Raw genomic sequence first — 13,692 nt, 5'->3', positions numbered from 1 at the left:
TTTAATAATCATCGATCTCCATTGGGTTCTACTTTAAAAACCTTTGCGCTACTTTTCATGACAGCGTGAAAACATCTTTCTACCGGATTGTACAGCACGGCTTGAAAGGGAAACCGCTGGCATGCTCGCATACCTTTTCCCATTTTCTCCGCCTCGATGTCCTGGAGAAGGTGATTTAAAAAAGCTGCTACAGAAGGGAGGACTGCAGCAGGAGACAAAGGTCTAAAAAAAACAAAACAAAAAACACAAAGAGAGACATAACTTAAGTACTAAAACTGGATAAAACTGTGACAATATGGCAGATTCTCCCACTAGATGAAAGCCGCTGTGTGTTGTGTGACATTGGAGTTGTTTCTTGGCCTTTCACAATAACACATTTTGCTGGGTGATACAATCTCTCAGTAATTATTGCGATAAACGATAATATTCTTGTTTTGAGGCCATTTTCAAGTAATGTAATGATAATGGCATAATAACGCAAGTTCGCCCTCTCTACGACCAATACAATTCTTCATTTTGTAAAGAACACTTAACGCTGGTCCAGGAAGATATTTTAAATATGAAAAAATAAAAACACAACAACCAACAAATACAAATAAAATTGAAATAAATACCACACACGACCAAAACTTATTTGCCCTCCTAATTTTTATCCACGTTGAGTTTTTCAAGATACTGAGATGAAATGTTATACAACATTATGTATTTTTGACCCGACTCCACTGAATTGAATACTAAAGGACTTCATTGTTCACTGAATAAATTCTCAAACTGCCAGTATCCTCAGAGAAGTAGATCTCTGGGTAACGTTTAAAGCGTCAACAGAGTCCACACCTCCAGAGAAACGATACTGAGAAACGTTTCTGAATGTCGTTTCTCAATATTGAGAAATTACATGGAGAGTTATCATTTCTTTTACCATTTTCATATCATTTACCTAGTAAGTGGTGTTATTTGCAAAATAAAAACAAAAAAAAACAAAGAACCAACACAAAAAGAGCAACCCAAATCATCACTGATTGTGTGAACTCAGACTTCCAGCAACCTGGATTCTGCACCTCTCTTCTCTTGCTCCAGTCTCTGGGACTTTGATTTTTAAATGAAATGCAAACTTTCATTTAAAAGAAGATTTGGGACCACTGAGTAATGGCTGCAGGTAAGAAATATCCCTGATGTTGGTGTTAGGGATATGAACTAAAAATCTCCTTGTACTGCTTATGTGTAACGAAAGGAATAGTTTAAATTTCCTCCTTGTCTGTGCTCCCTTTCAACTTATCTGACAATTCAAGGTTTAAAGGTATTTGAAATTTTGTGATTTTAATCAGCCAAAACTCTTCCCAGCTCCCCACCATCCAAAAGCAGAGGGAATGATTTTTCAAAAACCCGGTGAGTCTGAGGGACGCGGATCAGCTGGGTGGGACTACTGAGCCTAAAATCTGAGAAACACAGAGAGAAAAACACAGAATAGAACTAAACCCAAAAGAATCCAGGAAATGGTTGCCCTGTTTGAATGTTGCCTAGCAACAGGTTTAAGGTGATTCATATTGCTTATAAACACCAGATGGCAGAAAAACATACAAAAAATTTAAAAAAAACTAAAGCCTGATTTTTTTTGTTGTTTATTTAAAATAATATGACCTTAACCCTAACGACTTATCAGCTTCAAGCTTTATGGGCCTTTTCAGCTCTTTTAAAGTCAAGATATTGTTTTCTCTTGAGATGTACAGTTTCTAAAAAGTGCTATTGTGAATAGACAATCAGCTTGTCTATTCTTTCCTTTTTGAGGAAGGAAGCTAAACCTGCTGCAGTTGTTCTATAAGTCTGTCGTTGAGAGCGTCGTCTCTTCAACCATCATCTGTTGGGGCAGCAGCACCAAAGCCAGGGACCTAAAAAGGCTCAACAGCCTGATAAAAAAGGCTGGTTCTGCTCTGGTTCTGTTCTGGGGACCAGGTAGCTCCCAAACAAGATGACATCCAGGTTCTGCTCCAAGAATTATGGAAAACCCAGGCATCTCTATCGGAGGAAATTGAAAAAAGAATCCTGGCAGAGAAAAACTACGAACGCTGCTTTGCACAGCTCCAGCTGTACGAAAAGCTAAATGCTGAACTCAAGCAAAGCATGCTGGACACAGAGATCACAGAGCTGAAACAAAACAGTGAAAAAATGGCCTCAACAAGAGAAATAGCTGAGGATCAAACAGCCACTGTCAAAAATGAGATTTATCTGAATGAAGAGTTGCTCCCTAAACTACAAGTTACTGAAGCAGAGAAGGTCTTAGAAACACAACAAAACGCAGAGCAGCAAGTGGAGAAAAAGCTGTCTAGGAAAACTAGATATAAGAAAAGGAGAAAGGCAGCAAAGAAAGCTGCGATTGAGCTGGAAACCTGTGAAACTCAAGATTCTGGCAAAAATGCCAAGACTCTGGCACCACAAACGGTTTTAGAAACAAAAACAGAGAACCTCCAGACAGTGTTTCAGCAACAGGAGACACAACTTGCAGCTTCCTCCGAAATGCTGAACGATCAAGAGGAAAAAACTGTGAAAGAAGATGTTGTCCTGGCTGACAACATTTCTGAAGAAGAGAATAACCCAGAGGAACCGATTTCACTGTGGAGGCGTTTTAAAAAGGCCATCACTCCCTCTTGTCTGCGCCAATATAAAAACAGGAGAGGAAAGCAGCCACAGTAGATCTACTACAACATGGGTCTGTGGCATCTTAGATTTATAGGAGAGTTGGGGGCGAGGTGAGAGAACTCTGGGCCTCCATAATCAGTTTTGGTTTTCATTATAGTCTAGTTTCAGTTTTGGCCTGTGGAGTGGATTTATGAATGAAAATGATAATGGCATAATAACGCAAGTTCGCCCTCTCTACGACCAATACAATTTTTCATTTTGTAAAGAACACATAACACTGGACCAGGACGACATTTTAAATATGAAAGAATAAAAACACAACAACTACAAATAAAATTGAAATAATTACCACACACGACCAAAACCGTCTGTAAACAAAATTGCCCTCCAAAACATATTAATTGTGGAAATGGAAATTATTGAGCTCGTTTTAATTTATTACATGATTAATTGACCAACTGCTTATCGCGACAGGTTTCGTTGTTTTACCTGAGGTGCGCCAGCAGAACCAGGGCGGCCCAGGGCAGCGACAGGTCAGAGACGGGGCGCTCCTCTGGGAGTCTGATCAGGGACAGAACCAGCTCTGGAACCGTCTGCTGGTCTGCCTCCTTGCTGCTAACAGCAGAAAACAAAAAAAGATTGACTTTAATATACTTTATTAGGATTCCATGTGACAAATGTCAAATGAAGGAAAATGATTCAAGGATTTCCAAAGAATGTTTTTTTTTCCCACAAATAAAAAGTGTGCCATGGATATGAACTGAACTCGACCCCCTTTACTCTGATACCCCTAAATAACATCCACCGTAAGCAATTCCCTCAGGCTACAGAGGTTTGTTAGAGAATAGTTGTGCACTTTGTTCCAGCTCATGCTAACACTTCACATAACCATAAACACATCATTGTTATTCCCAGCATCCTGCAACTGAGCATTATTTTAGCTATCGATTAATCTATCAATTTATAACAATTAATACATAAAAAAAATTGCCACATTCTGCAGAGATTTCATTTAAGCTTCTTTTACACAATATTATAAATAAATAAAAGATGCAAATCAATATTTTTTTTTTTTTTTTTTAATTAACATTATATATTTAACTTTTCCTCATAGCAAAAGTTGATTAACAGGAGATTTTTTTCCAGAATTTGAACCAGGTGAATATAAAACTATACCATTTCATGATTTACGGGTAGAACGTGTTTAAAGATGAAGGTATTTCTTTATCTTAAATACAAAATGTATATAATTTTGTACAGTTCAGGCCTAATTAGTGCTCTGAGTGTATCGTTCTTTCATCAACTTGTCTCTTTCTGTGTCTATATGATCTAGTTAACAATTAATCGATTATGAAATTAGCTGACGATTAATCCAGATTAATCCAATTAATTGATTACCAAATTAGCTGATGAATAATCACTGTTAATTTGATTAATCAATTACAAACTTAGTTGACGATTAATCATGTTTAACTCTTTTTGTTGTGGGAATCATTTTCTTTAGGGACAGTAAAGTTAGTCAGTGATTAGAAGATTAATTGAGCTAAATACAGAACAAGAACGACCTCAACATACAACCTGGGCTTCGTTTTTTTTTTTTTTACAAATATATAAAATCCTGATGATGGGACAGTTAGAAGCTTCTGGAAGTAATATCTCACCTGGTAATCTGACCGGTGAACAGAAGCGGGTAGGTTTCAAAGGCCATGGAGCCGTCGGTGGGGGGCGGGGCTTTGGCGAGGATCAGCTCGACCAGCGCGTGGAGAGCGCCGTGCCGCGACGGGGCGTCTCCACGTCCCAGCAACCCGGCGGCGAAGCGCAGCAGGCTGGGGAGGAAGAGCTGGGAGCGAATTCAGTCCGTAAGAGAGAGTGGACGGGAAACACAAGAGAGCGCTCAGGAAACCATTGGAAACCCACCTGTTCGAACTGGTTCATGGTGAACATCTCCTTGCTGAACTCCAGGATCAGATCCTGCTGCAGCCTGCTGCCGAATATCTGGTGAGCAGACGGAGGGGATGAAGCAGATTTTAAGGCAGAAAGGGGGACGGGAACGTTGAGGTTTTAGGTTTGCTGCTGCACCTTGTGGACCGTTTGTTGGATGAGCGCGCTGGGCAGGCGGAGGTTCTCCCCGAGCAGCAGAGAGGAAACGATCTGGAGGAGGAGGCGGGAGCAGGAGGCCGACAGGGAGGAGCTGTCTATCAGCCGCACGCACATCTGAACATCAGACAGGCCAAGAAACAATCAAAAAGTTTTATCTACATGGTTTGGAAAGGAGACATTTTAAGACCTTACAAGTACGACTGGCCGATTTATCGATTTTGTTGATTAATCAAATTGATCGGTTAATCAAATTTTGGGGTTTTGAAGATATAATTATTGGAGATTCTGAATTTCTTTGCAGCTGTGCATTCTGTGGGTTTCCACAGTTCAAAGTGATGTCAGCACACCCAGGGCGGCCATCTTGTTTGACAAGCGTGTTGTACAAATTCTGTTTATTTGGACTTTGGATTCAGATCAACTTTCTGACAAAATATTATGGTTAGACTCTGATTTATTTATTTTTTTTAATTCCGAGAATAAAGTCACAATATTGCAAGAATACAGTCGTATGAGAATAAAGTCGAACTAATGTGAGTATAAAGTTTTACCTTTACCAGCATAGAGTCGGAATATTAGGAAAATTAAGTGGCAGAACTACAACATGAAAAATAGCTAAATTTAAAATAAGGATCTTTTAATCCTCATTTTCAGCAGCGGGATTTGAAACGATCGTGCAAACGACTGAATCTATGTGGAAGAAAGAACCGGACGGACTACGCTGGTCACGTCAGATATGGATGATTCTAGAAGATTTTTTTTCTCAAAACGTTTTCCTTGTAATTTTAGAACTTCTAATATTAAGTTAAACAGACATTCTTGTTCTGCATATTGAATACTTCAATTGACAGAAGGGATGATTGAAACAAAAGTCACTTATTGAAAATATTTTCTGTCTTTTTTAATTAATTTTTTTAAAGAAAAGATAGCAAAAAAATAAATAAATAAATAAATAAATACAAATTCGAAGGTTATATTTTGAAGCCATATCGCCCAGCTCTGCTTATAAGCCGACCAATCCGAACGCTCCCTAACCTCGCAGACTGTCTCCGGGTTGGTGACTTTAGCTCCGCCCCTGTGGGACACCAGGGTGTGGAGAACAAACAGCAGCCTCTCCAGCTGCTCCGCTGCCTCGTCCGTTTTCCCTGCGGCCTCCGACAGCTCCTCCACACTGACCTGAGACCGGAGGACAAGTGAATCCCAACTTCCTGTTCTAAACCACCGAGTGGGTTTCTCTTTGCAACAAAGGTCTGACCTGCAGCGACTCCCATAGAACCAGGAAGTGCTCCTTGTCTACATAGCCGGCAGCCGCCTGGACCATGTGATCCAGAGCGTCCCTGACGGCGTTCCAAGGCAGAGAGACGCCCCGGCTGGTTGTGGGGCCGAGCTTCCGCCACGCAACAGGAAGAGCCTGAAGAGAGTCAAAATATGAGTCTTACTGCAGCTCTATAGACCAAATCACAGATCAATGCATTTATCACATGCTGTTATTTTCTATTTACTCCACATTATATCACATTAAGGTATTCTCAGAACATGATGCAGAATGCCATGAAAACGTCTTTAGGATTTAGTGCAGACTCACATGGGCTGAAGACAAACAGCATGCCGCACTTTTTAGATTTTATATCTCAGAAATGTTAATAAAAATGCATTTTTCACAAATACATGATACTTGGTGTTGGTTTATCGCAACAGCAGAAAAAAAATGAAAAAGATTTAAATGAAATTCAATGATGCTTGTGAGCAACCTGACAATTTGTGAAAATGTTTTAAAAGTGGAGTAAGGTGACGATCATCTGGGCTTATTTTGCACATATTTCACAGAAGAAGAAAAACAAAAAACGTGCAAGGGCGGCTTGGAAAAGAAAAGATTCAAGCTGTCGGAATGGCCTAGTCAAAGTCCAGGCTTGAAACTGTCTGACCCGATTGTGGTAGGATGTTAGGACGATCAATTAATGCCACCAATCAAACTGAGAAGAGTGGGAGCAGTTTCCTCCATGTTGACGTTTCAGACAGGAAACGTCTGAAACGTTTATTAGTACGTGTTAAACAGCTTTATTACTAACCCTTTGGCCTGATTTAACAAGTATTGGTGAAACTATTTTATTATGCTTTTGTTTAATTAACATACTGAATCAGCTAGAAAGGAAGTCAGCGCAGGATGGCTGAAGAAAAAGAACCAGTAAGACATCAAAAATGTTCCTTCAGCTTGTCTGAAAGCGTATTTCCCCCTTAGATTTCAATCCCTTCTCGTCTCAAGCGCGAGAAATGAAGCTAAAAGCGTGACTTACTGTGGCGGCACAGGAGTGGAACATCTTCCGGACGCCTTTGCACATCTCGAAGAGCAGCTGACCCGCGCCCTTCACCTTGTCAGGGTGCTGGTCCAGGTCGGAGAACATGTGATTCATCAAAGCGTCGAGATCTGGAACCTGTCAACAAACAAAAACATAATAATACGTGGGTATTTAAAAAGAAAGAAAGCTACATAGTATTTGTGAAGGGCAAAGTGACCCACCTTTCTCATCAAGAAAGAGAAGCTCTCGGCTGCAAAGTTGCGGATGTGCTCTTTCTTGTGTGCCAGCAGTGTGCTGTAAAGACTGTGGAAGGAAGGCATCGCTTTAAAACAGTAAAGTCAACTGCTCAAATCTGCAAACAACAATCCCTGAAGGCTGCTGCAGAAACACACACATTGCTTTTAGAATAACCGTTAAATAGGAAAGTCAGGGGAAAGAAATCAAATGAGAATATTGTCATTTTGAGACCATTTTGAACTAAAATAATATGGTATAGTAACTCAAATGTAAAGCAAAACTTTAATTTAACACTGGAACTAGAAAGAATGTTAAATAACCAAAATAAACAAGCGATAGTTACAACAACAATAATTTAAAATGTATTATGACCAAAATTGCATTTCCAAAAAGTAACAATGATTCAGCGTAGACAGGGAATACAGGCTAAAGTGGCAGGTTGTGCCCACTTTCATTTCTCAAAATGCCAACTTTAGAACAACATTAAATGAAAATGATTCATTTCGATTTGTCACGCAATTAAATGACTTATTGCTCATTGTGAGAGGATTAACCATCACCTGTAAATGTTGGTCATGTCCTTCACCATGAGCCTCCACAGGTACTTGTAGAGGTAGGAGAGGCAGGTGAAAGCCCACTCCAGCACCTCAGTGTCCTTGGTGTCCAGCAGGGAGGTGAGGAGGAGGAAAAAGTCGGGGAAGTGTGGATAAAAGTCTGTCTGCAGGTCTCTGGCCAGCTGCACCACCAGACTGGAGAGAAGGAACAACAAAGGATTTTTTTAAAAAGATGAAAATGTTGGTGTGTGGAACTTAAATACACCTGGTAAAATGTTGGATTGCGAGGGCGGAAAGCTTACTCCAGTAGGGGCTGGTAGGCCAAACTGTTCTTGACTCCCAGGTGAGTTTTCAGGCTTTCCACTATGGACTCCTGGTGGAAAACCAGCATGTTGAAGGACTGGCTCTTGTTCGACACCTCTTTTAAAAATGTAGCTGAGAAAAAAGGAAGAAAAAAAGAGAGAGAGACATCACCAGTTGCTTTTTCATTACAAATGTGCGCAAATACTTTTCTATATTCTATATAACGTAAAAAAAACCAACCACACAATTTAGCAATTGCAGTGTTTCAATTAAGTAAGAAATTAAATTAAAGCCATGCGTGAATAAGCTTGTTCAAGATATAAAGTCATTCAAAAATAATGGCAGCCGACGAATGTAAACAGTTGCATGAAATATATTCATAATCCCATCTACCTATCAGCCATCAGAGGAGACGTCCTCTGATGGCTGATAGACGCGTTTGTCTCCTCTGAATAAGACAAAAGGTTTTTGTGGACAAATAGGTTTTGTGGAAATTGTAGTCTGCCGTATTACAGAAGAGCTTTGGATTCAACATGTTGGAATGACACACAACTTCGCAAAAAAACAAAACAAAAACAAACCATTGACGTCTCCATACTACTTCCTGTTCTCTTTTTCGTCATTTTTGCCAGTAGTAACTTCCGGCTCTTGATCTCGTGACTCATGTTGTGATCCGATAAAAGTGTTTTCATTGGCTGAAAAACCAGCTAATCCAAGAGCAAAACTGTTTTCATTTTTTTTAAATAAAAAAAAAAACCGTTGTTTTATTTTTCTTTTTTCAAAATTGGTGTTTCCATTAAGCAAATTTATTTTCATAATGTCAATTCAATTTGATTAATTCAGACGCAGCTAATGCCACATAAAAACACAAACCTTTAACTGCTCCTTATCGTTAGTAGTGAAACCTTATAGTGAACATTTTCCCACCCTCTGTTGGTTTTCGACATAAAATACATCAAAGCGTGTGTTTGTAACACAAAAATAGGAGTGCTGATGCGTTCGCGATGCATAGTAAACCTAAAAAGGCGATGCGGGATTTGTTACTCACTGAAATGCTCTGTTAAGTTGAGGTCTCGCCATTTTGTGAGGCCCTCTGAAAAGTAAGTCTCTACCTCCTGTGAAGAGAGCAAAAAGCTGCAGTCAGATTAGAAACAGTGGAGCTCAGTCAGACGGAGAGGAACTGTCGGGATCAAACCTCAGCGTAAGCTCCAGTTCTGTCGATTCGGTGGACGACATTAATGTTCACATTGGCGAGTCGTTCAGCAAATGTGAGAAACTGAAAAGGAATAAGGCAGAATTGAAAACAGAGATAAATGAATCTCGTTCAGCTTATTACGCCACAACTATACATATATATATATGTGTGTGTGTGTGTCAGGTCAACATTAAAAGCCGTATTAGCATCATGCTACGTCCAGTTCCCAGTCTCTCACCCTGTAGGTATTCTCGGATTTGTGATACGAAGACTTGGATTTCGTCTTCATTTTTGCTCGCTAGCAGAGGGCGATAGTATTCCGGAAGCAGATAAATATTTCACCGTGTTACACGGGCTGCAGTTTCTCTCTTTAGCTGCGGGTAATGCTACAACTGTTTACACACACGCCGACACATGGGAGCAGCCATGTTGGACAAAGCATTGTGGGTAAAACAGAAGAAAAAAAACACGCTCCTCGTGGCGGAAACGAAGATGATTAAGCAGAGAGCGCGCGACTCATACAATTTCCGGGTTCGTTTGTTGTTTCGCCTGTGTCATCTTTCGTCTTTTTTACACGAAGACACGGATTTAAAAGTTGCTTGTTAGTTTATGAGCATCTACTCATTTTTATGTGTCATTCTTATAGAGTCTGGATGTGAATTTGGTTCAGTAGGTTGTTGTTTTTAAGACAAGGATGTTCAGTAGAGATGCACCGATCAGATGTTAATATCTTTCCTGACATTGAAAAAAAAAAAAAATCTAGATTGGGTATCGGTGACAATGTGACTGATCCACAGACATGAATATGGACGGATCCAAGAGGATAGATCGAGTCAAGTCTAATTCTATGCTTTGTTATTTATTTCACACTTTCTGAACCATGAAAGAAGGTTTTGAGTGTGTTGTACTGTAGAGTTATCAATACATTGACATTTGTGTACATTTTGGTCTGTGTTTATATATATATTTTTTTAAATTCAGTCAATTCAGCTCTGACTTTCTTTATCGGATCGGTATCGGCTGATGCTAAACTTCAGGTATCTGTATCTCGCTACCGGAAGTGAGAAAAGGGGATCGGTGCAATTTTTAAAAATGGGGGGTTTTTGTGTTGTTTTTTTTACTTCTAATCATGTAAAGCACCTTGAATTGCCTTTGTGTTATTTATGGTCAGAGTGGTTTTGGTCTTGTGATCCATTTTTTGCTTCATCCAATACTTATAGTTGAATCATGAACATTGACTTTGGCTGTGGTAGGTGAGGCCTGCACTGCTATACATGTTGCTTTGGGTTGCTCTGTGTGTGGATGTGTGTGTGTGTGTGTGTGTGTGTGTGTGAGTCACTGATGAGCTGGTGGGTCAGCCACTAAGGGAAGGTTCACCACTGTTACATGTCTTCTACATTTACAGATAATGACTCACTGTGTTTCACCAGAGCCCCAAATCTTTAGGAACAGCTGTGGAACCCTGATGATGGATCGGTCGCTTGGTCTTTCCTCTGTTTTTAAATTTCTTTAGACATTTAAAAACAGAGAATATCTATTTTCTGCAAATACACACCAAAAAGAGGTGTGTGTATTTGCCTCTTTTGTTGTTTTAGATTTTTCGTCATCAGACATTTCCATCTTTCAAATATATTATAATTGCTTGAAAACATTAAAACGTGCCTAAAAGATGTAGGGGGGAAAAAAATCTCTACAACACTTTTGTATTTTTCAAACGCTTCCATTTTCAGTTCTGCATATTTAAAACAGCAACAACAACAGAAACATGTGCTCAATCTTCTATTAAAATTTCAAAGGCAAATTCTGTAAAAAAAACCCCAAAAACATCAGTTTACATCCTCCAGGTTTGACAGGACACAATGGCAAGAGAAGAAAAAGACGTTTCATGAAAGGAATGTGGGTAAATTGCATCTTTAAATTGAATTTGAGGGAGTGTAGTTTTTTTCCCCTGAAAACACACATTAACCACAGACGTTACAAAAACAAAATAATAATCATTGTGTGGTTTTCTTTTGTATTCAATGCCTTTTAAATGCAGCAAGAGTTTTTGCTGCGGCGGATCAAAATGTGGAGAAATATTTCCATGGATAATAGAAGTTTTGGCTCTGAATAGCACACCTTTGTTTAGTTTAACTTTGAAATTCTTTTCAGATTGAAAAGTCGCACATGAACCATGCAAAATCATATTTGCGCTTACATTTTTTTTAAAAATAAATAAATAAAAAAATCATTTAAAAAAATCCAGATACTGGGAATTAGCGTGTTTTCCACTAATTAATCTACTCGATTCCGGACACACACGCTTAATCCAGTTTTTTTTTTTTTTTTTTTGCACATTCCAAAATATCTGAAGAAATCTTAAGTTTACTCAACTGAGTCGTCTGACTCCTGGTTGCTTATCAGCTGCTACGGGAACACCGCGGTCTGGGATAAGACATGACAATGAAGCAGGAGAAAACAGATGGGAAATGGCGCAAACAACTACAAAACGTGTCTTTTTTGTCATTGCTTGTGTGGGGGGCGGAAAAATACCTAAAATAAATAATAAACGCAGGTCACAAAAATATTTGAACTTTGATTATTACTTTTTTTGATATCGCAAATATTTCTTGACCTGTTGGCTACACATGAATTCTTTCTCACTCACCCCCCGTCTCTCTCTCTCACACACACACACACCCCTACTCATGCGCACACACTCGCTCACATAAAAGGTTTCGGTCTGTGGCCCTGCTCTCAGCTCAGCGTTGAGTGAGCAGGTGATGTGCCAGGACTTCCATTTATCCACAGAGGTCTGCCTGTTTCTCAATAATAATAATAAAAAAAAAAAAAAAAACCACACCGGGGAGGAGCTGAGTTGCTTTCTAAGCAGATTGTTTTTAAAAAAAAATACAATAAAAAACAGAAAGAAAGAAAGAAAAAAGAATGTCAGGGAGCTCTGTAGCCGGCTCTTTTGCTGTAGCAGACTATGTGGTTTTTGCGGTCATGCTGCTGGTGTCCGCCGCCGTCGGGGTCTACTTCGCCTGGACCGACAGGAGACAGCGCAGCGCCGGGGACTTCCTGACGGGGGGCCGCAGGCTGACCGCGCTGCCCGTCTCCATGTCCCTGTCTGCCAGCTTCATGTCGGCCATCACGGTGCTGGGGAACCCAGCCGAGGTGAGGCAAGGCGGGACGGACGTGTTCAGAAAACGGCTTCGCCCTCCGTCGTCCTTAACAGGTTCCAACTCGTGTGCAGGTGTACCGCTACGGAGCCAGCATCGCGTTTTACGCCGTCTCCTACGTTGTCACAATGCTGCTGACCTCCGAGGTCTTCCTGCCGGTCTTCTACAAGCTGAGCATCACGAGCACGTACGAGGTCAGAGTGGTTGGGCTCGTGGTGTTTTATAATTCTTTGTAACCCGTGTAGCTCGCTCGTGTTCTTAAGTGAAACGTTCAAAGGCCTTACAGGACTTGGAATTATCGAAACATGTTTCGTCAATGCATTTCTTATTCAACTTAGAGTCTGCTGCAAGGCAAAGCTGTTTTATGATTTAATAAAACGAAACAAACAAACAAAAAAAACTAACTTATAAACGTTAGCTGACTAGATCAAGGTTCAGAACCAAACGGTAATTGTGTTTTTATATGTTTTCAGAACATAATATAAAATTTAGTCAAATTGTGGGAAAGATTTAAGTTGTTTTTATGACATTTTGTCTTCCAAATTAATAATAAAAACAATTTAACTAGGGGCACCATGTGACTTAGTAGATTGGGTGTATCATAAATGAAGGATATAGTTGTGGTTGTAAAAGTTTCTAATATTCTCTAAATTTCGATTGTTCACAAATTTGGCTTCCTTTTTCCCCCTTTTTTTAAAAAAGTTTGTCTAAGTTTAAGATGGTCATAATACAACGAAGCACTATTTTTCAAAAGTAGAATAATAGGGTTTTTTTTGTCTCAAACTGCATTTTGCAGACAAGTGTTTTGATCCAAAGATGCATTTTGATGTCTGATTTTTCAAGTTCCCAGTCAGAATAACAACAAAAAACAACAAAAAAGTGTGTGTGTGTGTGTGGGGGGGGGGGGGGGGGGGGGGGGCATTGTGGAGCCCACAATGTCCCCCCCCTTTGTAACATTTGTAACATTTGATAATTTTCGGCATTCAAGCCTGTTTTATACTGACCCAAATCTCATTATTTCTCAGGGTCATGACACTGGAGGGTTTTGTTCGGGTCCCGAACAGACCCGGGTGTTGCACAGGGGGGGGGGGACAATGGGTGAACTAAAACAACTGCAAACCCTGGGAGGGTGAATGTTGGGATGTTAAAAGTCATATCTTCTTTCTGTTGGATCTGTTTCCATCTAGTACCTGGAGCTGCGTTTCAACAGAGCG

The 13,692-nt window shown here is 39.9% G+C and overlaps 2 protein-coding genes across 3 annotated transcripts in view; one reads left to right on the top strand and one right to left on the bottom strand.

Annotated features, from left to right (window-relative positions):
• utp20 (UTP20 small subunit processome component) overlaps nucleotides 1–9,765 on the bottom strand; it is a 31,604-nt gene extending 21,839 nt beyond the window's left edge. The window contains exons 1-14 of one of the 2 annotated variants that reach the window (XM_032589011.1): nucleotides 9,556–9,765; nucleotides 9,318–9,398; nucleotides 9,171–9,237; nucleotides 8,122–8,254; nucleotides 7,826–8,014; nucleotides 7,250–7,331; nucleotides 7,026–7,163; nucleotides 5,987–6,142; nucleotides 5,767–5,907; nucleotides 4,714–4,848; nucleotides 4,552–4,629; nucleotides 4,296–4,474; nucleotides 3,124–3,249; nucleotides 134–222 (exon numbers count right to left, since the gene is read on the bottom strand). In XM_032589011.1, coding sequence (XP_032444902.1) covers nucleotides 134–222; nucleotides 3,124–3,249; nucleotides 4,296–4,474; nucleotides 4,552–4,629; nucleotides 4,714–4,848; nucleotides 5,767–5,907; nucleotides 5,987–6,142; nucleotides 7,026–7,163; nucleotides 7,250–7,331; nucleotides 7,826–8,014; nucleotides 8,122–8,254; nucleotides 9,171–9,237; nucleotides 9,318–9,398; nucleotides 9,556–9,606 — 1,645 coding nt within the window. In that variant the 5' untranslated portion in view covers nucleotides 9,607–9,765. The remainder of the gene's footprint in view (nucleotides 1–133; nucleotides 223–3,123; nucleotides 3,250–4,295; nucleotides 4,475–4,551; nucleotides 4,630–4,713; nucleotides 4,849–5,766; nucleotides 5,908–5,986; nucleotides 6,143–7,025; nucleotides 7,164–7,249; nucleotides 7,332–7,825; nucleotides 8,015–8,121; nucleotides 8,255–9,170; nucleotides 9,238–9,317; nucleotides 9,399–9,555) is intronic. The other variant, XM_032589012.1, reaches the window with a different exon arrangement.
• Nucleotides 9,766–12,045: 2,280 nt separating this feature from the next.
• slc5a8 (solute carrier family 5 member 8) overlaps nucleotides 12,046–13,692 on the top strand; it is a 6,423-nt gene continuing 4,776 nt past the window's right edge. Inside the window, exons 1-3 of the mRNA XM_032588971.1 lie at nucleotides 12,046–12,473; nucleotides 12,553–12,672; nucleotides 13,666–13,692. Coding sequence (XP_032444862.1) covers nucleotides 12,243–12,473; nucleotides 12,553–12,672; nucleotides 13,666–13,692 — 378 coding nt within the window. The 5' untranslated portion in view covers nucleotides 12,046–12,242. The remainder of the gene's footprint in view (nucleotides 12,474–12,552; nucleotides 12,673–13,665) is intronic.

This window comes from Xiphophorus hellerii, chromosome 17 (assembly GCF_003331165.1).
Source record: "Xiphophorus hellerii strain 12219 chromosome 17, Xiphophorus_hellerii-4.1, whole genome shotgun sequence".
Classification (NCBI taxonomy): domain Eukaryota; kingdom Metazoa; phylum Chordata; class Actinopteri; order Cyprinodontiformes; family Poeciliidae; genus Xiphophorus; species Xiphophorus hellerii.
The sequence above is the reverse complement of the archived record's forward strand: the minus strand, read 5'-3'. Positions and strand labels throughout refer to the sequence as shown.